The 27,676-nt window shown below is 43.0% G+C and overlaps 1 protein-coding gene across 1 annotated transcript; it reads right to left on the bottom strand.

Annotated features, from left to right (window-relative positions):
- Nucleotides 1-234: 234 nt before the first annotated feature.
- pcsk2 (proprotein convertase subtilisin/kexin type 2) lies at nt 235-27,676 on the bottom strand. The gene is made up of 12 exons (XM_053436573.1): nt 27,476-27,676; nt 25,405-25,509; nt 20,413-20,526; nt 19,838-19,946; nt 18,806-18,843; nt 13,925-14,001; nt 12,849-12,937; nt 12,007-12,182; nt 9,907-10,122; nt 7,661-7,761; nt 6,134-6,361; nt 235-1,281 (listed from the first exon to the last, which is right to left on the bottom strand). The coding sequence occupies exons 1-12, from the start codon at nt 27,674-27,676 to the stop codon at nt 792-794; spliced, it is 1,944 nt and encodes a 647-aa protein (XP_053292548.1). The 3' UTR covers nt 235-791.

Raw genomic sequence — 27,676 nt, 5'->3', positions numbered from 1 at the left:
CACAGTAAAAATGAAAAGTGGACACAATATCGTTTGGTAGAGAGTCCTTCTCAGAATATCCCTTTGAACCAAACAAAATTATACTAGCTGTTTTTTAGGGTATTGAAATGACAGAGAATGATGCCACTTCTCCCTCAGTATGTCCGGCTAGTGTCCAGTTAGTGTGCTGCAAATCACTCGAGTGCTTTAATAAACAGCTGAATAGATTTATTATATAGTTTACGTCAAGGATTGTGAAATATGAACTGAGGACCACAGGCTGCAAAATGAATCACACGTTCCTTTCCTTGTTTATATAAACAGTGCATGTCACAAAAATATAAACAGAAAGAAGTATCACTGCTCTGTTTGCAAGATATTCAACTTTAAGTAGAATGACACAGGAAATCATTTACAGTCACAAACTGTATAACAGTTGGCAGAAGAGAGGTGCAGGGCAGTCAAAGCAAGAGCATGAAAGAGTGGATCTTATTTAGCGTATGTACAATTCTGTCGAGTGTAAAAATTCACGTGATAATAGTTTCGCTTTCTCTATGTCGAAACAGATTATCGAAGGTTACACTTTTATCATGATTGGATTACATGAAACATTCATCGAAGGCTGGGGGGCTAATTGAAACACTTGATAACAAAAAGCGGAGTGAAGAGGGGAGGAGAGGTAGACAAAAAGGGAGGATAATGAGAAGAACCGAGGGGATGCCGTGAGATTCAGAGAGAAGGATAGAGCGAGATTGCAGAGAGGGAGAAAGAGAGGAGAGAAAAGAGAGAGTTGGCGACATGCAGATGGGATTTCAGTTGTTTTTACTCATCAAGCTCTTCAGACTTCTGTCTATCGCCTCATCCAGCTCCTCCTCGAGCTCCTCCTTTTTGGACATGGCGAGTTTGGACTGATAATCACGAACTATCTGGTCTATGTAAGGGGCACTTTGTGTTCCGTGCAGCATGAGAGTCCACTCCTTCAGGACTCCGCGCTGTGGCTCCTCGCCTTGGAAGCCCACCTCCAGGACCCAGGTCCCGCGGGGGTCCTCGCCCCAGGTGTGGGTGGTCATGAAGGGCCACTTGTCGAAGCCCACCTTGGAGTCGTCGTCACGGGGCCTCCGGCTCAGTAGGATGGACTTTGTGCCCATGGGCGAGGTCATGTTGAGGTTGAGGTCTCCGCGGCGGGTGCCGTTGACGGTGACCACCGCCTGGACGTGCTCCAGGTAGCGGACATAGTTGTCCTTCCCCTGGCAGGCTTCTGTGGTGATGTGTAGGACCACCTTGTTGCCAGACTGGAATTTACTGGAAAAGCAGAAGCAGATTAGAAAAAACTGTGACTATGTAACAGAGAGATGGAGAAAGGCCAAATATCAATATGTCCTGACACTGTGAGAGCAGAGGAAAGAACTGTCCTTTCTTTCAGTCTACTTTCACCCGGCTCCGCTCCCCTTTCAACGTCCAAGAAAATACAGCACTTGACCCACTTTTCCTATCGAACCATCCAACCCATCAAGGCTCTTTTTGAACCTGCTCCCTACTCACACAATGCAAGTGATTATTGTTATGTCTGCCTGCTTCATGGTGTGATTTATCACTAGTGGAGGTGATCAAATATTTTGTTGTTTGGTCGACAACACAGATTTCTTATATTTGGTGCCTCGCAGATTTACCTCATAATTCTCCCACTAGTTTGAAATCATTTGAATGCATTCTGTCTATTATGGTTTCCTTTCACATAATTTACCATCATATACGTAGCACACAGATCTAATAAATAGAAAGGTGTTTAATATCTATTGAATCATAGGTTGGTAATGATGACATTTTTATTTTAAGGATAAGCGAAGATAGATAATGGATGGTTGGATGGATGAAGGGAGGAATGGATGGATGGATGGTGCTCTACACAATACACAAGGGCAGTGGCTTATTATTTAGGCCTAATCTGAAAATTATCCAAACTTTAAACTCAATCAGAAAATAGAATTCTCATCTGTCATGTTATCTGTTTTTAATTCGTTGTTGCCTTGTTTTTTTTGGGTCATTCCTCATGTGTCTCTGTTCACTTTCCTTCCTGCCTGTGTGTGTTTCCCTCCAGTCTTGTTGGTTTGCTGCGCCCTGATCAGTTTCACCTGCTTGTCCTGGGCCACCTGTTGTGAGTTTGCTGTTATTTGAGTTTTAATCTAAGTCAACTCCTCAGTTCAGTCTTTGTCGAGTCTTCTGCCTTGTGTTCCTGATCCTGCTTTGTTTCCCTGAACTGTTGGATTTCCTTCTGTGCCTGCCCCTTGTTTTTTTTCAGAAAATTAATCCAACAAATTTAAATGGATATAAAACAAAGAAAAAGTGAAAACTGTTGCATTAGAAGCTGGAAACAGCCATCTGCAAAACTATAAGTGAAAGTTTAACCTCTGTAATATAATGCCTCATTGCCCCTGAGATGGATCTTTAAAACTTTAAAAGGTTATTATATAGTCGACACTTTCTCTCTGCTCGGCTGTAAATCTGCATCTTTTTGTCCATAAACTGCACCAACCCCTGATTTCAGCTGCATGATGAGATTCTTTTTATCTCATTCGGACAATGAACAGATCAGAGTGTAACAGCAGCCTCCTCTGTCAATGGAGAAACTCACCGTACTCATCTCTCTGTTTGACGGAGAGAGAGACTGAGGAGAACACAGCAGGGCAGGGGTGGGGACCAAAGGCTAAAGAGGCTTAATAACATTATTAAAGGCCGAAAGCAAATAGCGGGCGGTGGGAAATTAGGGGGGGGGGGGGGGGGGGGGGGGGATTGGAGAGAAGAGACAACATAGACGAGACAAAAAGAAAACGAGCGAGACAGTGTGGTGCGGCGGCGGCGGCCTCAGAAAATGATTAATAGAGCGCTATGCTGAGCACAGAGAGGTGAGGCCCAGTGGTGAGCTGATGAAGCAAATTACTATTCCCAGAAAAACAGAACAATTTCCAGTGGGAGTTTCACAGCCCAGTTCATACTGCTCGCTCACTGAGAAATTTGACATAACCAAATATGAATCTGTTTTTTCCACTCACATCTCAAGAGATAACTTACATAACTTATATAAACTTACAATTTAATGCCAACTCTGCATTTTCATTGTCTTGGTAAATGGTCTGTTTACATAGAGATCTTTTCTTGACTCAAAGTGATTTACATTCACTCATTCATACAGTGTACCTATGTGCAGCACTTCTCTTTATGAGATGGGGCAATTTATGGGGTTCAGTATCTTGCCAAAGGACACTAGGGCCTGAGCAATGGGGAAGACAGGGATCGAACCACCGACCTTTCAGTTCGAAGATGCTGTCATTACTTTTTGAATTTAATTCTTATCATCAGTAAATTTGAATGTATGACAGTGAATCTATCTACTAATTCTAGACCATATCTGTCTGTATGTGGATCACATATCTCGAGAGCCGTTCATCTTACTGGCCTCACACTTGGCACTTGTATTGTTAAGGGCCTTACGGAGTGCAGAGTCAAATTTGGTGCAATTTGGACAAGTGATATGTTCAACAGCTCTTTGTTCAGCAGTGGTGGCACACAAGCCAAGCAAACATTCCAAACAGGTTTGTTTGGAACGGGCACTGCAGTGACATAACTAAATATGTAATTTGAGTCGGGGTGCCTGTGAAGGGCAGGCCCAGCAGAGATTAAAAACAACCCCACCTCTCACTGGGGCCCTGCACGACAGCCAGTTCACAACGAGAAGTTCTCCTCCAGCTAAGTGAGGCTCAGCCGGCGAGAGAGCAGCCGTATCAGATCCGTGCTGAGCAGAGTGCTTGTGAGCACGGCTATGCTGGTGTTTATTGCTTTTCTCTGGCGATACACTATCATCAGAGGTGGCTTGTTATAATTATATCTTCGCCACAATAGAGGCAGGAGGAGCCCCGCGGTGCTGCTGTGGAAACAGGGAACCGATGAGAAGCACGACTCAGCCGGCGACGCAGCTCTGTGTGCACAGCTCGAAAAAAATAGCTTGAACAACACATCGCATTCTCCCTCGTAAACAGCGCCTTAATGAGCAGTTATTCTTTCACATAATTAAGGTTTTTCTATGTTGGAGCAGGGAGATGATGTTATACTTTAATGATCATTGAATGTGTATAACCAAATCCGTTCCACATACAACAGCAAGTTCTATCCGTGCACCATTTGCATGTTTTGTCCTCAAGGATGCAATAAAACCATATGACTCCTCAGGGATGTTCTTTTTTTATCCGGCACTGCACTCAGGGGAGGCACGCACACACACAACGCACACACACAACGCACACACACACACACACACACACTTATAAAGAGCGACTTTCACATCATGTTGTCGTGACTGCATCGTCTGTGGAGCGCTGATTAGAGAACGAAATGAGAAAGCTGAGGTGTGGACGGTGGCAAAAAAAATACACAGACGTACCGTATTCACTTTGCTTTTTTATCTTCGCCCACACATTGACACTTGACACAATGCATGTGAGCGCTCCGGGGTTAGGTCGCACACACACAAACAAACGCACACACACACACGCACACTTCCACCTGGAATCCCTTCCTGGCTGTAAGTCAGTTTAATTGACAGTGTTTTCCAGTGTGCGCCACACTGGACCATTTATGGTGCTGTAATTACAGCGAGTGAGAGGGCGAGTCACAGGAAACCACCGGGCATCGCACACGGGAGCTTGAAGCCGGGGGGTATGATGGATGGACGGATAGGACAGCTCTTGTTTGGCATGCAAAAGGGGGACAGGGGGGGGGGGGAGATAGAGAGGGGGTGAGAGTGGAAATTAAAAAGATGACAGAGATGGAGGCGGGAGGCGGGAGGCACATATGACAGTGAGAGAGGGAGAGATGGAGGAGATGCAGGGAGGGAGGCAGGATGTCGCTCTCCTAATGTGTGTGGACACGGGGAGGACACGACGACAGGAGGGATGCTCCAACCACAGCTGCAGCGGTGAAAGATGAGAGCAGAGATGTAGCAGAGCCAAGACTGAATTGATTCAAAACATCCAGAGACAGATCGAGCTCTAACGTTATAGAAACGAGACAGAGCTCACGTTAAAAACCTCATAAAGGCCTCATGAATTAATTATAATAGAATCCACATCACAGATGCAGACTGTGCTCTGTTTGAGAAAAAATGCTGTGGCAACACAAGTGGAGAATTATCACTGTTATTTTCAATGATAGCTTCTGGGGTATTGAGCTGTAGCATGAAGAGAGGGGAGGACACACAGCAGTGACAGATTCAAACCTGTGACTGGATGAGCTACCGGTTTATTTTCTGTTTGTAGGCCCTGTTGGGGGGGGGGGGGGGGGGTATGGATGGACGTATAACTACTTGACCAAGATGTCTTTCAACACTTGAAGTTTCCATGCCACACTTCTCTAGGAGCATGTAGGACCACGTTTGGCTTCCAAACTAGTTATGATATGATCATCTGGTGTTTCTAGGTTCTGAGCTGTAAAATGAAAAATCTGCTGCTCTGCTAAAATGCTTGAGACCTGTCTTGAAGGAGTTGTGGACTGACTCACTCCTTTCGGTTTGGTAACATTATTGTAATGAAACATTCATATGTAATGAAAACAAAATGTGTTATTTGTGTCTCTTGAAGGTTAGAATGGTAAAACTCCACACACGCATCGTTCAGCAGAGATAAGGTCAAAGTACACCAGAGAAGAAACAACGAGCAAATCTCATTTCAGAGCGTAGGGGGACTTTAATTTCATCTATCATCTTTTTTAGGAAATGAGAAAAATAGATACTAGATACCAACGACTTTGCTACATATTTTTGCAGGGGTGTTGTGGCAGAAATCTAATTCAGAGGACAGAAGACGAATGCACCGTCCCACGCACAGCGGCAGCTACCAGACTAAATCATTACAAATCTGCAGCACTATCAGACAGGCGGAGCAGCCTAACTAAATATCGCAGGGTTATGAAGTGGACACTCCCATTGCACATGTTTGATTGAATTAGGCCTTATTAGGATTTCCCACTAATCAGATGAGTGTGTCTTCTATGCTCGGCTGTGTTTCCCTTCAACATCTTGGTAGGGACAAGATCCTAGCATAAGTATAATGTTTAAATGTAAAATGCATTATCCATAGTAAAAAAGAATGGAAGAGTAACTTACTGGTTGTCCTGAATGGATCCAGCTACACAGTGGAAACGCTCAGGCACAGTTTTCCATTCCCTGGACATTTTCACCATCCCCCCAGCGTCCAGCACGCCGTAGCCAAACAGGTGGTTGAACTCCAGGCCCACGCCGTTCCTCCTCCACTGGTGGAGCTCGTCGTGGAGCTGGTTCCTCTTGGAGGTCAGGACAGACAGGTGCTGCATGTCCCTCCACGTCAGGTCCCGGCTGGGGTCATGAGCGTTCACAGGGCAGAAGGAACAAGGGGATAAAGGATAGAGGGATGGAGAAGAGATAGTGTTGTAAGACAGGCTCAAAGGAACAAATAGAAACTCTCTGATTCATGATTGTGCCTTAATTATATCTGCTTCATTATATAAACTTCATCGGGTCTGTATATGGGGCAGATTAGGGCCTTTGTCCGTGCTTCCCTTATCTCGACTGTGTGAAGTGACGGCTTTATTCTGGTGGACTCGCTGGCCGATGCTGCTGCACGGCTCAAGTGTGTTTGGGCAGTAAAAAGGCGGTGCACTCGTCCTAACAGCCTCGTGGTTATTTGCCGCCGGACGGGGCGAGTATCCAGTCCTCCCATCGGCAACATCATTACTGTGTGTGCAGAGCAAACAGTCTCTCTGTATTCGACTCCGCTCGCTGGTGTTAGGTAACGGCAGCAGTGCTTTGTCAGCCTCTAATGTGAGGAATGAAGCATCTGAGGGGAGAGAACGCGATCCGCAGGGATTTAAGAAGAAAAGTTCTCCAGGTTTTAGATTTCACATATTTGTTTTATGATGTGTGGCTGGGTTTATTTAAGTTGGCATGTGTTTACAGTTTCTTTTCGGTTCCACAAGGATTATAAAATCAACTCCTCCTCGAGATCTGGAGTCGTCATCGCAGACTTTCGTTTTCATCAGATTGAGACGATCGAGTGCTGCGGTGTGTTTCATCATCCAGCACAGTGTCTCCGCATCCATCATATGGGAAGTGCAGTGATGAATAAATTATAAGCGTTGAGCGCATCTCAACAATATAAACAGTGTTTTTCAGCCTTGTACTGAGATAAAAATAAGACAGCTCCAAATGGGAGCTCTGTCCTTGGCACCAGCACTGTGAGTCTGTACTTTGTGGGCGAATGGAATAAGTGCTGTTTTACTTTTCATTCAGCTTAATGTTTGATAAATATGCGATCTGGTGGAGCGGGCGGCGAGACGATTTGTGCTTCTGAGAAGTGTGGACGCACAGAGAGATAATGAGGATAAAGGATTTCAGGATGGAGATTGACAGATGAAGACATCAATGCCACATGAGAGCTTCACAGTTGTACTTAGGAAGAAACGGCAGCTCAGGAATGAATGGCACAAAGAGCAGTGTTCTTTCAAATCAAAGATTATCAAGATTTACTGGCTGAAAGCATGTCATTGTGAAATTAAACCGAGTTGAACGAGCTGAGATAATAATGTTTTATACAGACGGGGTGTCAAAATCAATAATGATGATTATGACAGGTGGAGGGGGCAGTAAAACACATACTTAGCCTCAATAGCCAGAGCGAATACACCGGCTGCCTCCGGAGCGGCTGCCGATGTGCCGGAGTGACGCAGAGTGCAGTTCCCATACAGGTCTGTAGTGGCCTGAAATCAGAAGAAACAAACCAACATGCATTTTAATAAGATGCTCCATGAAAATAAAGGCAGTGGGTAATTATGTGTCACTTTGTATTCCTGCTGTCATTAGTATTTATTTGTGTTTTTTCCCTTGACCATGACAACAATGGCATCACCCTCATCTGTTTTGCCATTGATAGACATTTGCCATGGTAGCATTGTGATAGGATCCAAATTAAACCGTATGGAATGATAATTTCCATGTAGCCACCATATTTCAGAAGTGGAGTCAGCACTTACCAAAATAATGCTCGACATTATAAAAGTGGACGGGCATTCAGAGATCTCCTTTATTACACATGTATCATATCAGATGCATGTTTCAAACTGTTTGTATTCGTTCTCTGATAAAGTCGAGAAGAATATTTGTTACCTTAACAGTGACCGAAAAAAAGACCACCCTAAAAATAATTGATTCACTATATTTCACTTGTGTGTATATATAATAAGCCAAGTTATGCCTAAAAAATGCACTATCTCTCAATGTTCAAGAAAGTGGAAGTAAATAAATATTGCATCTGTCCAGTAAAGATGGGTCCGGTAAACTCAATATATCAGCCGTACTTTATTTTTCACTTTATACGACACTTCTATATTGTTTGATGACAGGCCGTTACTTTGCTGTAGTAAACTAGCAGATCGAAGTGATGGTGGGAGCTGCTCGTGACAAACGCTCTCTGCTCTTGTTGTTCGTGAAGATAGAGTTCAGACACCAAAGATCGTCGCTCACTCTTCCTCATAAAGTACTTCAGTCTCTTTCTTCCCCTAAAATACTGCATAACATAACCCCTTTCTGCGCTTGATGAATTTTATACCTAATGAATAGTAATAACGCAGACATTCAATATGTTTAAAGCATTTAAAGACAACCAACATGATTCCTTGTTTGATGTAGTGTACATTTTAAAATAAATCCAGCAAAGGATAAATAAGAGGGACGTGTGTGCATTGGCTGAATTGCTATATAAACACCTTGGCCGGCAAGTTGTGTTTATATTTCCTAAATAGGCATCTATTCATTTAATTTGGTTCTTAATTAGAAATGATAACAGATTGACTGCAATTAGACGGGGAACCCCAGGGAAGATCTGTGGCTCTGTCAACAGCCAAAGGTGATTTGCATAATCACAAACACAAACCCCGCTCACTCTGAGTATACACGCGGAAGATTCTAAAGCATTGTGGAGAATGTCAGCCTATATTCTCGAAGCAGACAAATAAGAGCAGGTCCATTATCCCGACAATAACAATCCGTGTCTGGCATCTGTCCTCGATAAAAGGTAGAGAGACTCATCCTTCAAGCTTCAGCTGCCTCATGGGTGGTATGGGTTCTCTCTGTTTGACTCTGGTGACTCATCCACTACTTTTTTTTCAGGGATTCACCCGCTGGTGAGACGATTCCCCAGGTGAATGTTCAGGTAGCTCTGAACCGGTTACAGCTATAGTCCATTTGTTTGCGCTGAGGTCACACACTAGATTCGCTTGCTTGATTTGTAACTTTTCTTTCAAAGCACAAACAAGAAAAAAAGAAAATAAACTATTTGGTCTTCCCTCTTGTCATCATGACGTGAGTAGTAGGGCCATTTTAAAGGAAATTCTTGATAATTTGCTAAATAATATCATAACAGTATAGTTATAATTTTGTAATTGAGAAGAAAAAGGTCATGATATTGGGAGTATAAAGAAAAACGTGTTTACTTTAAGTGGCACAAATACACTGGTGAACAAGAACCAACGATAATAACTAGTTAGTAATTATTCAATAAAGACATTTTTCCAATTGTTTCTATTGGTAGTCACAGTATGGTGGCCTCTCTGAGCATCTACAGCCGAATGATGGACCTGGATGGAAGGGAATCAGACCCGTTTCTCCACTTTAAACGAAACCATTTTTCTCAACCAGCCAGCAATTGCAGCTTCTCAGGCTTTTATCCCAGGCCTCATCCAATCTCCTGAAAGTCCCAGCATGCACTGCTTCCAGGGCAAACAGAAAGCTATTTACAGCTCAATCTATGAACAAAGAGGCGAGTTCGAAGGCCACAGAAACAAGTCATCTTTGAGGGCATAGACCGACAGAGGGAAAAGGAGATGGTTTGACTTCAACACACTCACAACGCCCGCCTCTGGGTTCCTCTTGCGTCCATTGCTGAAGGTGGAGGCCAGCGTGGAGGAGCAGCTCTCGTCGTACAGGGCGGTGCGCCCGTCGTTGATGGCTGAGTTGATGGAGATGGTCCACATGCTGGAGGCGTAACCGTCGCAGTTGCAGTCGTCATAGCTACCACCGTCTCCCGATGCCCACACGTAGATGTTGCCTTTGCCTCCGCGTCCCTAAAACGAGATCATTATCATCCTCATTAGAGTGGATTGAGAATATGTCACAGTTCTGCTTGTTACGAGGGGGATTTACATGGTCCAAATGAGAGCTAGGAATTTGGAAATTTGGAGTGTAATTATCCAGTAGGTGCCAGCGTGGGCAAGCCGATGAATTATGGACATGATCCGAATCCAACTGATCAAAAAAGGAAACTGGATAACAAAGTTAGAACAACTGGAAAACAAATCAGTAAATAGATTTCTAAGACAATCAGTTTATCAGCCTCTAGGTTAAGATGGTGATGTTGCCTTGCGATCGTCACATTCAAAAGTACATAATGTTTTTATTGTTTCTTTCCAAATGATTGATGAATTAGTGTGTTTATGTGCATCTGCGTGCGTCTGGAGGAATTGCAAGAGGGAAGCAGTTGCTGTGGCCTTTCAGAGGGTGGGTGTTTAATTTGTGTGTTATTTTGCTATAAATAACAGTGAAGTGCCTCGTTCGACTTCACACTGAGTGAGCAAAAGCCGCCATCACTTTTAAAGTAAACCATCGTAATAATGATATCGTTAACACTATCCAGCAGTACCATAAAAGGTAGATCTTACCAAGAAAAGGAGCTGATGGAAGAGCTGTTGTTCTTTTAAAGACAACATGATGAACCTGATTATTTTAATTCTTTTGAGTAACATCAGGTAAACGGATACATTTAAATCAGACTAATTTGTGCTTTGACCTGTCAGTAGATACTTGTTGCAGCATGTTTAAATGGGATCACAGAGTAAAAAGTCATCATAGTCACTGATGGAGCGCCTTGAGACCAAACATCTGACTCCGGCTCCATTCAGTGTCCTCTCCACCAAACGCACCTGTTTCTACAAAAGGGCCGACGGCTTCCCGCACAGAACAAAGGATCAAGTGGAGGAGAAGTGTCGTGTCCTTCAATTCATCGCTTATTTCTGTCTCTCTACTTCCAAAGATCTGAGCCTCGCTGAGCTTCAAGCCTTCTGTCGACCGGCACAAGCCAAAAACGGCACTTTCATTTTCCACATGTACTTTGTCATGCACTAAAATCAAAGATGGTTCTTCGAAAAATCCTACTATTACCACTAAGATGCAGACGTAGAGGCTCTCAGTGTGACTCAGTATTGCACAACATGCTGAATTCTAAATGTTGCACAGTGCCCATCATCTTCAGCCAACATAAGCTTCTATAAGTGATCATTAGAATCCGAGAGGCAGATTGCAGAGTGGCTGCTTGATTAGTTGTGTTTACATGATCAGAGATTACAGTCAGAGCTGCTCCTCCTCAGCCACCCCTGCCCGAGAGAGGGTCATTTCAGAGCAACGCACACCTGCCGGCAAACGGTGCATGTGGATTAATCGAGCAAGAAATTGGCAGTGGCACTGTTAGCATGGCAACTCTCTATGTGTGTACGTGTGTGTGTGTGTGTGTCTCTGTGTCTGAAATGACTGCAACCAGAGGGCTTACATTTAAGCCCCCTTAGCAGACCTTGGAGAGTTTTAACCTTGCCATGGTGTCCTTGGAGGGGAAACAGGATTGATGCCCTTCGGGGCTCCAGAGGCCCTGAAACCTCTCTGTGGTTAGCTAATACAAAAATATTCCATTGGAGGTGTAGAGCCACACATTATGGGATGCTATGATGGATGGACAGCCTCTAAAGAGACCCGATACTGGCGCTATGGGGACATCCAGGGATCACCAAAGTTTTTACAATTCATTGTGCCAAAGTCTGCGCCAGTCCATCACATAGAGGCAATTAGCTCTAACCTACAAACAGAGAAGGTCAGGTGATACCAACGTAAATGGGTTTTATCCCAATGGAGCTTACAGAAACTGCCTGCATGTCTAGATAACCGTCCACAGACGCCCTTACCTTGTTGACGCCGTCAGCCATAGCCTGCAGCGTGAGCTCTCTGGGTCCGTCCACCGTCTTGCCGTCATCGGTTGGTCCCCAGCTGGCGCTGTAGATGTCAATGACCTGCGGCATGTGGCTGATGGACGATGCCTCGATGATGTCAGTCATGAAAGGTTGGTCCAGCATCCTGATGCCTGACGGAGCAAGATCTCCATATCAATCTGACATGTAAACTCAGGCTAATGTTGGTTTATTGTGCTATTATTGCTGCTGCTACTAATCAAATAACACCTTTTGGCAGCATTTCCTTCCTGTTTAAAAGATGGATATTGTGTTTGTCCAATCAGCGACGAGCATTGTCGATGGTGGGTACATCCCTTTTCCATTAGAAGTTAATATTTCTGTACTTTGTGTTTTGCACTTCTAGACCATTGTATGCAGCTCAGTGTAGTTTAGCCAAATATAAAAACTAAAAACACTTAGATGGGGTTTTCATTATCTACAGGGTCAATACAGTACTTTTACATATTCTGTATTTTTAGCATCTAAACCCATCTAAACATTCTTTTATTTCTACCGAGTTTCTCACAGAAAAAATGTCATATGTGGATTCTGTCTGAACTCTGCAGTAATTTGCAGTAATTCTATAAAGTAGATCCAAACCAATGCCGATCTGTTCTTCCACAATATTATACCGACATTTTCTGCCTCACACAGCGTTTCCCCTCGGAATGAATCACCCTCATCATACCTTTGATCCTTCCATCATACCATTATCACAGCGGTTGTTTGCTATCATCACTGTCGGCTCATTGTTATTCCTCTCACTGTCCAATACGCAGCTTTAATATGACACACACCTGCCACTTTTGAATTGTAGGCGACCCCCACGCCGCAGATGTTGTTGTTGGCTGCAGCAGACACCTCTCCCGCACATCGTGTGCCATGACTGGTGACACAGAGATGCAGAAAACACAGGATTTGCATTCATTTACATTTGTTTACAAGGGGATATATTGTGGGTTAACGTTCTGAGATAAGATTTCACAGATTAGATGGCTGCTATTGTTGACCTTGTGTCTGAGTAGAACGAGGGAATTGTTAATAGAAAAGGTTTAGCATTTTTGGAGCCCAAAATCGATTAAAATTAGCATAAACAATCCGTGATTCTGAAACATGAATATTATTATAGCTCATGGACGGCGAGAAAGATTGATCGTTTTTCTTTTTCTGTCATTTCTTTGAGCCAGACGGAAAGTGTTTGCACATATCGGCTTTTGCTTGTACCATGTGACGTGTGTCTATCTCTCCATCCCTCGGCTCCCCACAGGGACACTGCAGAGAGTCAACCCCTCTCTCCCAGCATGCTTTGCTACAGACAGGCAGCTATTTATAACAACCGACTGATTAGCCAGCGAGTTGTGCCCGACAGTCGGCAACTGCTACACTGGCAACCTCAAATATTCCCTTCTCACTCCCTCACACACACACACACACACTAACACGTCTAAGCAGATGGAGTCGAGGACCAGGAGAAGTGGCGGAGGAAGAATGTATTTCTCTTTGTTCCTCTCCTCGACATGTGTTGCGGTGGCAGTGGATCACCCAGCGTGATGGGAGATGGGAGGCAGATAAGGCGTTATCAGACAGCAGGTCACCACTGTGGACACTGCTACTCTAAGAGGAGATTTGCGTTAGTCCCCCTTTATCTACCTCACCTCCTCCGAGTGAGCGGCTAACAAATAGGCATTATGTGTTCTATTGTGTTGGGTTGGACAACAGCTCTGTTTATACTGCACCATTATGTCTTAATGGAACTAGGCTGAGAGAAAATCAATAGAAGGAAAGCTGCCTGACTCAGAGGGAGGGCGTACACGTGCCGTGCACACAGAAACAAAGAAAGTATGTAAACAGGGGTTGGCTGAGTGAGCTTTACCTGTTGAACCAGTCGTCTGTGTAGCGTGGAAACGGGAACGGGTCATTGCTGCTGAAGTCGTAGCTGGCGTCGGCGTTCTGAAAGGACCAAATGGATGCATTTTCCAAAACAACAACAGTGAGGCAGAAAAACAGAAGGAGAGACGGCAGAGGAAAGCGTCTCATGATGAAGTTCTGAGTTCTTTATCACCTGGATGCACCTGCTGGGGGTGATTTGAGTCCAAAAATGTGACTTACTGTAAGAAAAGTGCTGCTTATAGATTATTTGTTACATTCAGCAGTAACTTACACGGTCTAAAGGACCAGTTTAATATAAGATTAGTCACTTTATTGCTAAATGCAGCTGTTAGCTTAGCTCAGCACAGGAACCAGTGGAAAACATATTGTGACCAGCTGTTTATCCAGGGTTGTCCCACTTTCAAGCTTGGTGTCCCGAGTCCTGGCAAATATATATAAGACACTTAATATCCCGGATTCAATTCCTGATATCTGTTATGCCGAGGAGACAGTCCAGTAGAGTAGAGTAGAGTCTTCTCTAAAGAGTTTGTGGATTTCACAACTTTTAGAAGTGTTGGTAGTAGTGTGGAGTGTCTCTGGTAACTTTGTGCAAAAAAAAAGAGATAATTACATATCCCAAAATACTAATTACTTATTACTTATTAATACAGCAGACCTGGATTTAATTAATTGTTATGCGAGGTGTTTTAATATTTAATGACCATTAACGTTAAAACAACCTCTGTGCAACATTTTCAACAAAACCTCAATATAATAAACTTCATAAATCATTAAAAATTGATTCCAGGGCAATTGCACTAGAATACATTTGTTTTGGTTTCACGTAATAAACTCCCAACGGCAAATAGTACACATGAACACTGATGTGAACACCATGCGGTATGTAGTCGCAAATCTTTACTCCGGAGCAATGCTGCAATAATGTGTGATCACAGCAGGGATCTCAAGCTGAGAAAATGAAATAATTCCACATGGCCGAAAGTAATAGGATCAGAACGAGCAGCAGCGGAAAAAAGCAGATATCGCAGACACATCATTAATGCAGTCAACATAATTATTAGAACAGCCATATCTGGAGAACACACACACGCGCACACACACTTGGGAAAGTCTGATACGTGTTGCTCTGTCTTTCTTGAACTCACTGCCAAAAGCATATTCAGGCTTGCAGTGCTATTTATCTTTGCAGTAGCCCGTAACAGGTGCTCCAGTGCGGTCATGGGCATGGAGAAGCCACAGCCGTGTTCGAGAGCCACACACCCCGAACACACCAGATCAATCCTGGGGGCTGTTTCCATGCTCCGGCCCGTTGGCCCTGCTCGCTGGCATTTAGACAAGATGACTCAGTCAGCGACAGGGAGAAAGCAAAACAGCGAAAGCTTAGTGACCCAGTAGAGAAACATCGTAATTATGAGGACGTGGAGCAGGTAACTAGTGGAAAGACGAAATGCTTGCTGCATGACGAAGTGGCCATGGAGAGAGATGCGTAGCTCTGCGATTGTTTAAGTAGACGTGGCCATAAATAGAAAGGTGTCATTTGAACAAGAGTTTTCTCTTTCTTTCTTTCCTTTTCTCTCTTTCTTTCTCTTTCTCTCAGAATCCATGCTTGGCAATGCACATAACAGCCATCTAGAATTTTCTATGCGCTAACATGTAAGACACAGACAAGCTAAATGCTGTAAAATAAGCAACATGATGAGTAGAGACACTATACGTCACATTGTTGTATCCCATTTCAGTGGATGTGTATGTGAGGGAGTGTTTTGATACGTCTGATACTAGAATATAAAGATAAATGAACATTTAAGATGACGCTTTACCTCATTTCTTTTTTAAAAAGTGTGGGCTAATTTTCAAGCTAATTTTCTGGCCTTGTACATTTGTATGCACTACAACAGGGGTCATCTGATTGTATTTTTGAAGGTTCATCAATATCCGTACCTTGCCGTGATTATTCAGAAAGGCTGTCGTTGGTCAGGCCCACATTATTGTATTTTGTGATCTTGATAACCTCCCTCAGACGAACGTGAACGTACAACATTACCTACAAAGTTACTGACGAATTTAGCAGTGAACAGGGTGAACTGGGTTTTAGCAACGACTTCTACAGTCTAAGAACTGTAAAATGTTATCATTATATAAGAGTAGAAAGAAAACATGTTTTTGCTCACATCAGAAATAGAAATGGATGAGTTTTTTTTTATTTTCCTTTACTTGGAGTGAAAAGTGCTGAGCCTCAGTAATAAATGACCTAATGAGGCTTGTCCATGAATCACTGGCAGCACTTCTCAACCTCATATCTCCTGCCATCAATCAAGCTCTGCTCTTCCTCCACTGTCCTGTGAACAGCCAGGTACAGGTTAATGGATGGTGCCCAGCATCAGCCTCCTCACCTTTCCCCAGCAACCCTCGTCCGTCCACAGGAAAGAGCAATGACTCAATGCTGCTCTAGCGGAAGCCATCATTGGCTTGTGTGTCTAGTTTCAGATATGGTGAAAAATGATAGTTATAAAGAGGATGAGGGGGACGTCATCAGCTTGATGGCACATTGTAAAGTAAAAATAAAAAGCTTTCCACTGTAGTAGAGAGTGCATTTACTCCACTTAAGTACAGCTGTGAAGTACTTGAGCAACTTTGAAGGCTGATATTCTCAATATTTATCTTTTCTGTTGTTTAACAAAGAACTTCTACTGGTTTGTACATGTTACTTTTTAGGTTTGAGTACGTCTTCCACCACCAAAAGGCAAATATCCAACATGCAGTCTGTCACTGCCTCTAATGTTCTGATTGTGTTTTATTCCTGCCTTGTTACGGGCCCGGAATAAACGGCCATTTATCTGATGCTGATAACCTTATCTATAATCTAGGAGCGCTGATGCAGGGTTCCTCTACAATGCGACCTTGAATGTCCTTCGCCAGATGTTTTTAAGTATCAAGAAAAAAATCTACAACATGAGGTCCAAGCTAACTTTTGAAGAGTAGACAGTGAAAACAGATATTGTCCTTCCATTGTAAATGTCTCTGTGAATGTTGCCTGAAGCCATCGGGTGTAATAATGACCCGACAACATGCTGAAAATCCCTTCAAGCTACTTTTGCAGACACGTCGCTCGTACCAATCCAAACAAAAACAACACATGAGATGAACTTCACGGAAATGTAAAATCATGGTAACATCCCAGGGCGTACAGAGTTATATTTGCTATGCCGTATCACTCGCAAGGGGAATAAAACCCAATGACACACCTCAGCTCCTTTAAAGACGGTTCTCGTCGAGAGGGAAAAGAAAAAGGTCATCCCCTGATTAATGCTGCCATTACTTAGAAATCCTTAGAATAATGTAGAACCCGAACACACTCAGGATCGATCATGTGCTTTTAAGTGTGGAAACGGAAAGACGACAGTCTGTGTCCAGGAATCAGATCACACTCCACTTATCTAATTGTCTTTTTTTGCCACCATCTGAATTCTGTGATCTGTTAAAGGCTGGATATAAGCAGTACAGCATATCTTCCATTATATCAGTCAGTAATGTAAAACCAGAATCTGTACAGGTGAACTTGTTTATTCAGACCGCTTCAGCATTAGCAGATAAACATGCCATGAAATTGAACTAGCAAGTTTAGAAATAACTCATCTCGGGACACGCAATCTCAAAATTGATTCACCGTGTCCAAATGTATCATATGGGCTGCTACAGAAGGATTATCGCATCAGTGCTAGATCCAGAAAGACACGGAGCCCTCTATCTCATAAACAGACACTTGGCTTTCAAAAGAAGATACACACATGCAGGCTAAGGCCCACATTCAGCTCTGATCTAACAAAAAGAAAATCACGATTTCAAAATATATTCTATTTTTCATGTGTTTATTCAGCTGAGAGTAGGAGATCTTTGTGGGTTTGTGAAACACCATGACGACGGGTAACAAAATAGAGCTGCATACAGTGCTTCTGTCTCTCTCTTGCATGCACTCGCACTTACAAACACACACACACAAACAGAGGGACACACATGCACAAACACTTCTATGCACAGCAGGATCCATCTATCCAGTAGACCATGCTCCTGCATCGCCCCAGCTGAGGCCGAGTGTTATTTCTGGGCCGGGGCTCATCTCTGTTCACAGGCAAGAAACATGCAAACACAGGCAAACATGGTGGGAGGTGCACAGGAACATGCACAGAGAGAAAAAATACACACACACATACACACTCTTTTTCAAAAGCACATTTAAACTGATTGCACATTGTGCACATTAGCGGAGGTGGAAAGACCTAAACACTGGGGTAAGAGGAAACCTACTCCAGAATCATTGTGTTTAAATGTCTTTGCAACACAATATTAACAAACAGGTGGGATAAGTAGCACATTACCTAAAGTCTCACTCACATCATCAAATTCTGTGTAAGATGTCATTTGTCTGGATTCAACAACAGAACGATACAGAGCGGACAAAGCAAATTCTACAGTCCCATCAAACTAAGTCTGCTGCATTAGCTTGTCCAGTTTAGCAGAACCTCTCGTCCTTTAAGGTTTTATCAGTATTCTGGAGATAGAGCATCACATTATGCAGCGCCAACCACCCTGGCATTATCTCCGCTTGTGACAGATCGGCCTGCCATTGTGCCTGCCACAGTGCAGTGTGCATTAACATTAAACAGCTTGGCTGGCCGTCTGCCTGTCTCCGTGTCCTCCAGGAATACAAGGAGACTCGGCAGCCATGAACGCAAACCCGGAAAGCACCTGTCAGTGCCACTGGCACGCCGCGTGGAGCCCATGAAATCCACCCCTGCTTCACTTATTAGCAGCACTTCAAACAAATGAGGGAAAGTAGGAATTTTGGAAACGCAGAGGTACTCACATAATTTGATGCCAGGTCTGGGTGTAGAAAGTCGATGCCTGAAATGTGAATTTGACATTAATCAGTGATTATGCATGATAAGGAATGTGTGACCTCAAGTGTCTTTTTGCTGTTACAACAAAGTTTCATGTTTGTTCAGTTTTTATAATGACTTCAAACAAACAGATAACGCTGGATATGGAACAATGCTACTATAAACAAAAATAATAAACAACTAATAAACTGATTGAAAGAAAATGGCTGACCAGAAGATGTTTTAAGTTGATTGATGAATATCATCAATCAAAAGTATCAAAAGTTATATTGAAAAGAGTTGTCTTTTCTTTACCGGTTATATCATAAATTCAATATCTTTGGGTTTTAAACTTGAAATGTGAGCGTCACCATGGGATCAGTGTGTCTTTTTCTTTTTTTTACTTTACTTTTTACTCATTTCCTTTTTTAGTATAAGTATTAGTAAGTGTTAGCCCTACACAATATTGCACAAAGATTTTCTGCCACTAGATAGATAGATAGATTACTTTATTCATCCCCGAGGGGAAATTAAGTCGTCATAGCAGCCGGTACATTTGAATACAATAAAATACAATACAATAGAATAAAATATAAAATATAATTCTATTGTATTGTATAGAATATTGTATAGCTGCTGCTGTGAATATTTAGCAATGGGCCAGTATTCACATCTCAAGACAAGAAAGTAAATAGATAAAAATACAATTCTAACTTCATATCTGGTGATTTTAAAGATTTAATGAAACGTAAGCTGAGACAATTCAACAACACTGAAGGCTTACAAATGGAAAGCAAGTATAATTAAAAAATTGTGTACAGTTGTTGAATGGCAATTTAATCAAGTGAGTCACCAGTACATATTTTTCATAACATATCCAGCACACCAGTGGTCACATACTCACATACTCTAGAAAGTGACCTGTTGTTAGTCCTCATGGTGTCGTTTATTAAACAGATAAGAGCAAAGTATTTAATCTAATTTGTCCCGGGGACAAAACAACAGCACGTCACGCTCACCGTCGTCCATGATGGCGATGGTGACTCCTTTGCCTGTGTAGCCCAGTTTCCAAGCTTCAGCCACATTAAGATCCAGCCCAGGGGTTCCGTCTGCCTGGCCTGTGTTTATCTAATCATTCAGACAACATGGAGAACATCCATGACTCACGGCACCCAGGTGAGCCACCATTAGGAAATTAGTCAGCATGGAGGATGTGTGTGTGTGTGTGTGTTAGTGTGTCTGTGTGGGAAGGGGAGGCAATAGATAAGGACCGCTCGGGGGTGGGAGAGGGAAGGTGAGAGGAAGGGGAAGTAAATGTCAGAGATACAGTGCATTCGCCAGATGAATGACAGCAAGCTCGCCGTGCCATAAAAGTCAGGTTAGGGTAAACAAGAGGGGAGGAAACTAAGCGGCATGAAAGCAGCGGTGAGGTGGCACGCACAATATTGGCCAGGCTAATTAACGAATGAATAACAACATTGATTCAGAAAGTAGTGGGGAATATGCCTGGCCTCCGAGTAATTAAGGTGGAAGAATGTGGATTGGTGCGAAAAGGTCAGGCGGCACGCAGGCAGCTGCCGGGCTGATTACTCACCAGATACCACTGTTTGGTGAACAGAGGGTCGCTCATGTTGACTTCAATGTCATTGAGATCTCTGTAGCCTCGCTTCTGACGGTCGAAGCCGTCCTGGTCAAACACATTCTTCACCTGGAGGAGAGAGAAAAAGAAATGTGAGTTCATTGTCGGTTGGAGGTAAATGACGGTCTTATAAAACATTTACATGGGGATTATGCAAAGAGCAAAAGGGGCAGAGCAGCTGAAAATGTAAATAAAAAGTGGAAACACAGAAGGATTTCTTGCGACCGGCTGAGACGGAGGCAGCAGCTGCTCTCTGCACAAAATCACCAAACCCAGCTCTACTGTAAATTAAAGGGGCTAGTCATCCTCTCCAAATCCGAGGGCCAAGGCTCCCAAGCTCACCTGCCCCCTCGAATGATGGAGATGTTTTTCCTCTGACGACATTCTCGGCAAAAAAGCCCCAGCAATTACGATCAGAAATGCCAATGACACGGACAGCTGTGCTTTATATTACAAATACGTAGCGAAAACTGCCACAATACCTTGAAGATAAGATATGATGCAGCCGGTAAATGACGGGGATAAATGTCTTACACGTAAATACAGGTGCTCGATTGGCATGGGGACAGTCAGCAGGGCGATTATCATTATTAATATTGTATTTACCTCTTCTACAGATTACACTCCCAGTGTTTCCCTGACATCATATTTGCCAGTAGATGTGAGGTCAACAGTGATCAACGCGAGCCCTTCTAATTTGAAATCCCTGTCCCCCGAGAGGTTGTTAGTGAATTTAATCAGATTCAAACGAGGTAACCCAACTGAGGAGGTGAGGCGGAGGTGAAGGAAATGCAACTCCAGTAATCAATAGCTAAACCAAGCCTGAAGAGAAGCTCATACAGTAGAGCACATGCCTCCGTCAAGGCCCAACAGTCCCCCGATGGAACCACATCTAGATTCATTACATTCCGATTTTTATTTGGACTGAATTGCACAAACTCATAAATATCCCCCCGAAAATGGCAGATTTTTTGGAGCCGCCCCTTTATCCGGACACAAAACACAATTAAATGGATTTGTCCCTGACCCATTCTGCTTCCTTCCACTGAGTTCCGTGGTAATCCCTCCAGGAGCGTTTGCAGAATCTCGCTAACAAACAAACCAGCAAACAAAGAAAACAGACGGGGGTGAAAACACAACCGCCTTGGCAGAGGGAACAATCTGTTTGTCACAGATCAATGTCATTGATTTGATATGAAGGTTTAGATCCTTCCCTGTCTCTTAATGCCTGCGTGGGTGTGTAGGATAACAAGAAAGGCTTGAAGCCGGCTTTTCATTTCACAGGAAATTCTCAACACTACACATAAATGCATACCTCATTGAAAAGAAATCCCTATAATGCCGCTTCCATACCGGAGTTATTGATGCTAATAAAAATGAAATGTCGTCTTTTCACAGTTCCAAAGCTGCGTTGTGAAAACGTGCTCCTGCCCACTAAATGTTCCTGTTGTGCTCATCCCTGAGCAAATTCACTCTTTTGCATCTGAGGGAACCGGCCATTGTCCGCTGTGTTTACCGCCACAGATAAGAGAGCAGAGCAGCACTTAAGACGGCCTTTTAAAGCGGCCACAGCCTATTCAGCCACATCTCTCTTTTATGGCACACTCCAAGCGGCATCAGCATCACCATCAGGAGGCAAACACACAGTGTAAATGGAGTCAGTCAGTAAATCCTTTAAATAACAAGTCCGCCCTGGAAATCCACAGCTCCATTTGCATGTTTCTTTCTTGGAGGATTTTGAAATGCTGAGGGGGAAACCAGTGCTTTCTGAATTAGCCTCATGTTATATTTGTTATCCCATCATATAATTCACATTCGGAGGGAGACTGCCAGTACACACACACACACACTCCGTCCATCATCCATTTATTCCATCACTTGGCAGGAGAGCCGGTATTTCCCTTGAGACAGCATGTGACACTGCCCACTCACAACATCAAACAGTGCCCGTGCACCACCATCACTCTCCGCCTTTGCCTCCTCGCAACTCACAACGCTTCGGTTCACCTCAAATCAAAGAGCCATGGCCGCCTCGTTCTTTTCACCTCGTCCTTATTTCCTTTCTTCCCCCAGACATGTTCCTTTCAGGATCAAGGTATACTGCTCTTTCACAAAGATTTCTTCTTCATTTTTATTATTATTATTATTATCATTATTAATATTATTATTATTAAGATTATTATTTTCCACATGTGTTTATTCACCCCCACTTCCTAGTATGTGCCTCAAACAGACTTTGAATGCATTTACCTCATGTGAAAAAAATATGGGAGGAAGGAATCATGCATGGATGGATGAATCGATGGACGGATAGATGGATGGATGACTGGAAGGATAGATGGATGGATGGATGGGGCGAGGGCAGGGATGTGTGAATACACGGACGTCACATTTGCAATCAATGTAGCGCTTGAGATGGAAAAGGCCAAGAGAGGAAAAGGACCAGTAAGTGTAGAGAAAGACGAAGAGCACAGACACGAGGAAGTGGGTCAACAGGCCACATTAAGAGTCCAACATGGCTCCCGGGAAACTGAGCAATCCATCCAGTTCACTACAGTGAATTCAGTGCTGCACGACTGAACGACTCCTTTTAAATATAAGAACCACTTAATATATGACAGCAAATTTTGAAATTCAATTTTTCACCTTTATTTGTTTACCTTTTTTGCTAAAACATTTTCTAAAGCAGCAAACGAGCTCCTTCCTTGTTGACAGAACCACATGAGGAAGACTGAGATACGTCCGCCCTAAAGTCTTGAAAAATGGTCGGGGAGACACTTCAGTATGATAAACAGTCGACGTTAAATGAGACTCGCTGACCTCATCCATCCACGAGAGATGCACAAAAATCAATAGCTGCCGTGTCGCATATGTGCACGTGGAGCATCTGATTAAAACCCGGCACTGGACCGTGGACCCGAGCGCTGTGTCCACGCTGTCTCCCTTCCATTAGCTTTATTAGCTCGGTGGAGTGGCGTGCATTTATTTTCATTAGTGCCTCTCACAACTGCAATTAGATAGGTCGGTTGATTGTCTGCAGCAGAGACCTCCACTTCCACTGCACCCAACTGTGGGCAGAGCTCATAAAGCCCAGTGCTCAGATTCACATGAGACGCAGCAGATCTTTTATATCACGAAGTGGATAAAATGATTATTTTGAAAATAAGTGAACAGTCTCAGGCCTTTTTTCAAGCAAAAATGCAGAATATTTACTGGTTCCAGCCTCTTAAATGTGATCATTTGCAGCTTGGCCGTGTCTTCATCAACAGTGAGCTGAATATCTTTGGGTTCTGGACTGTAAATAAAAGTAATTGCCAACAAGCACTCTGGGTAATTGTGAGGGACATTAATTTTCTATTTTCTGACCTTGAATAGATTAAATACCATAAAAAAATAAGCAGATTCATTGATTGTAAAATAATAATGAAGATGAAGTAATAAATTGAATTCAGCTTCTCATAAAAGATGTTTGTCTCGTATTACCACATCTCAATACATATTGTTACAGCTTAAATCTAGCAAATAATTTTAATGTGAGTCACTGATTACTTATTTACATTACTGATTATATGACTTAGTATAATTTGTCATGAAGCACTGATTCATCAGCTTCGAAATCATCAGCTTCACGTCAACATAAAAACACTGAAACTCTCGAACAGGAATGACATTTAAAGCAATATTCAGAAATAGATATTGAATCAGTGGCGTCTCAGCAGCTTTTAAGTTGCCCTGATAGCTGAGAGAAGACAGAATAGAAAGTCAGAAAGCCCAGAGGATCTGTAATACTGAAAGAAAGACCAGAACATGCAATGATTTATTTATCTATCGCAAAAGCAACGACCCCAATCATCAACGACGTTCTTCAGTCCCTGTATTCAAAATATCATCTATAGCTCTGAAATGTTCTTGTTCACAAGGGAATTCCGAGGATTCTGAGAGGAAACAGTCCCACTCAGGTGCTCTAATAAATGTTACAAAGACAACAAGACGAGTGGGGACTGTGACATCATCAGGTACTGTAAAGTAAACACGCACAAAGTCCACGCTTTCTTACCCTGTTTGCCTCATGCTAGCAGGGTGTTGTTTTCACCCATCACAAAATAACTCTAAGCTTACCATTTGGGTGGGTTTCTCCAAATTACTCACTTTTGGAGTTGCTCGAGATGTCAAGGTCAAAGTCAACCAAAATCTGAGCTGAGCAGGACATCTCCGCAAATAACTGGAAGAAAATCCAAAGCTTTTGTTGATCGGAAAATGATCATATGATAATTGATGTCATGATGGAGACAGAAATTTAGGTCATATATATTTAAAAAATGCATTTTATGCAGAAAACATTTGCTTCCTATTGGACATTAGACATGACCTAAGGCTCGTATAACCTAGATCTGAAAATGAGTTATGCATTACATCATCATTACATCCCTATTAAATCAGACTCTGACATCATAGAGAGCAGTAATGTATTAACTGTTGCAACCATTCAAATTTTAGACACAATATGAAGCTTCTTTAGATTAACCAATCAGTTATCTTCAAAGAATGTCAGTATGAAATGATATTATTAGAACATAAAGAAGGCATCATTGCTTGATTGGAGTATATATTATGCATGCAGGGCATCGCCCCTCCAATACTTTTCACTTTGACACGGTTGTGTTGATTCTTTTTGTATCTGACTATTGTTTCCACATTTGGAGCGTTAACACAAACAGACTATCTAAGACCCAACGATGGATAAAACAAGAACACAATGTACTAATTTCTTTTTGCAAGGTGCATCCAACTTCCATAGGGTAACATATAGAACAGGATGTCCCGCTGTGCTTAACATAAATACTCGCCTCAAAATAATAATAATAATAGCCATGCTGCTGTGGGCACATGTAGGCAAGAAACACACGCTGCGCTATCCTCAGTGTGTATCTCTGTGTGTATGCTCACCCTGCGGTCTTTCTGGAGCCGCTGTCTGCTGCGGATGCTGCGTTTGCTTCGCCTCTGTGAGGAGTCCTGAGGATAGAAGTGAAAGAGCCCATCTCCAAAGGAAAGCTGGTTTTTAAAAAAAAAGAAAGGAAGACGATGGATGAGGAGTACAGAAGCAGAGATTAGTACAAACACAGAGGCAGCCGTTAGACACTGTGAGAACGGCAAATCACACAATGCAATAGAATATAAATGGAGGAGAAGGACAGAGGGTCATCCTCCAGGTGGGAATAGGGGAGCTCTTTCCCTGGCTTTCAGCGAGGAGCTATTTTAAGGCACTAGAGAACAATGCTGGAATCAACCCTTATAAATCACGAGGCCAGGGAAATGAGACGCATCATCCAGAGCTTTCCCTCCGGCACTGGGCACAGATTAAAGACCCCCATATGCTTTAGTAACCACCAGGGTGCAGGTCAATCCTAAAAATAAATGCTCTCAGATGCGCCTGTCACATCCAATGTGAAAATGTGAAAATGTGAAAATGAAATTGTTGTGGAAGGATGAGGATTATTCTTATCTTGCACTGCTCTTTAATTCTGCTCCTGTTGCCCCAGTAGACAAACACGTATGTGATGCAAAGAGAGAGAGAGAGAGAGAGAGAGAGAGAGAGAGAGAGAGAGAAAGAGAGAGAGAGAGAGAGAGAGAAAAGCAATTAGAAATAATGCACTTATATTGAATCTTCTTACACCAATTATGGTTTATTATTGGATACTAGCTTATTACAGATGTGTCTCTCTCCATCTCTCCAGTCTGTTTGTGCTCACATTTGTACGTGTGTGTCGGCTCTGTGTCCCGGTCTGCTTAATTAAGCAACAACAGAATAGAATTCAAACCACAGAGACATTGTTTAATGATGCATATCCCATCAAGACAAATATAGCTGCCGATTACATAACCTGGGAGGCAGGGAGGCAGAAGATGGGGGTGTGTGGGTGGGAATGGGGGGGGGGGGGGATCTGCAGCCTATACAAGAAAGATAACAGGCAATCACAGGAGTGGTGAGGCTGCACGGCCACGGAGCAGATATCACAACGTGACGCGTTACAGACTGGAAATGTTATATTTTTTTTGTGGAGGTATAAAAAAAAAAAAAGGTGGAATCCTCATTCACAGCAGCTCAGACACTCCTCTGTTCACTGCTGCGCCTCACTGGCTACAGCTCCAGCCAATTTCACCCAAACATTTATTTTGACATTTGACAAGCCAGTCAGTCACTCACACACACAGACACACATACACACATATACACGCAAACACACACACACACACAATGTCAGGGAATAATTAATATTAGTCTGCCACTAAAAAGCTTGTTACGCGTCTTTGACATGCTGTGATGTGTTTGTCAGTCTCAGGTGAGTTAAAGGCCATGTCTGCGGGCAAGGCCACGTATGTCACTAAAAGCAATGAGTGAATACATTGTGCACTCAGTGTGTGAAAGAGAGAAAAGGTGGGTTTTTTGGTGGGAAATCGTATAATAAAACAACAACAAATAAACAAGCTAGTTCTCATCCATTAATGGGGTTGAATGACTACAAATTCAAAAATAAAACATGGAAAATCCAAAACTCTGAAGAAACCCTGTTTTTCTAATAGATTTTTCTTTGGCTTTCAAGTGGTATTTTTGCTTTTCTGGACATTGGATAATTACATTGTTTACACATAGCCTAATTCTGAATATGGACTGGGAATAGTTGAATCAACAGCCATGGGCCTATTAAACTACTTAATAGGACCTGCATTTTAGTAGGAATGACGTCATCAGATTGGGAAAAAGTATAATGAGTCAAAGCAAAAGAAAACACAGACAAGCTTCTTGGTGTCTTCTCCTCTGCTCTGTGCAAACTGCTGAGTACTGTCCGTCACTGTTTCTGGTGTAAGACACAAAAACAAACGTTGCCCAACAGCCTCGTGTTTTTAGTGTTTGATTTAAATAGTAGATTCGCAATTATAGAATATTAATTGATGTTTGTTTTCTCAACACTATAAGCGTATGGTGCGAGTATAGTGCATGGCCGTAGAGCACCCCTACCTTTCGGGCACTCTGGAACCCATGTTGTGTTGCAAGTTGGTGCGCCTCATCCTGCGCGTCCTCGTGCAACTGGACCAGGAGATGGTCCGTCAACACTCCGTCTGCAGCCTGCGTCGCCAGCAGCAGCAGCAGCGGCGGCAGCAGCGCGTTCAGCAGCACCGTAAATCCCGCGGCTGTCCCGTGTCGAGCTGATCCGCGCAT

The sequence above is a fragment of the Pleuronectes platessa genome, chromosome 12, assembly GCF_947347685.1.
Source record: "Pleuronectes platessa chromosome 12, fPlePla1.1, whole genome shotgun sequence".
Taxonomy (NCBI): domain Eukaryota; kingdom Metazoa; phylum Chordata; class Actinopteri; order Pleuronectiformes; family Pleuronectidae; genus Pleuronectes; species Pleuronectes platessa.
Note: the sequence above shows the minus strand (reverse complement) of the source record. Positions and strands in the feature narration are given on the sequence as shown.

Coding starts and splice junctions, on each gene's coding strand:
- pcsk2 (XM_053436573.1), bottom strand. CDS start 27,676: ATGCGCGGATCAGCTCGACACGGGACAGCCGCGGGATTTACGGTGCTG. Junction 10,123..12,006: donor TGGCTGACGGCGTCAACAAG/GTAAGGGCGTCT, acceptor ATCTCGTTTTAG/GGACGCGGAGGCAAAGGCAA. Junction 6,362..7,660: donor GCTCTGGCTATTGAGGCTAA/GTATGTGTTTTA, acceptor TCATGACCCCAG/CCGGGACCTGACGTGGAGGG.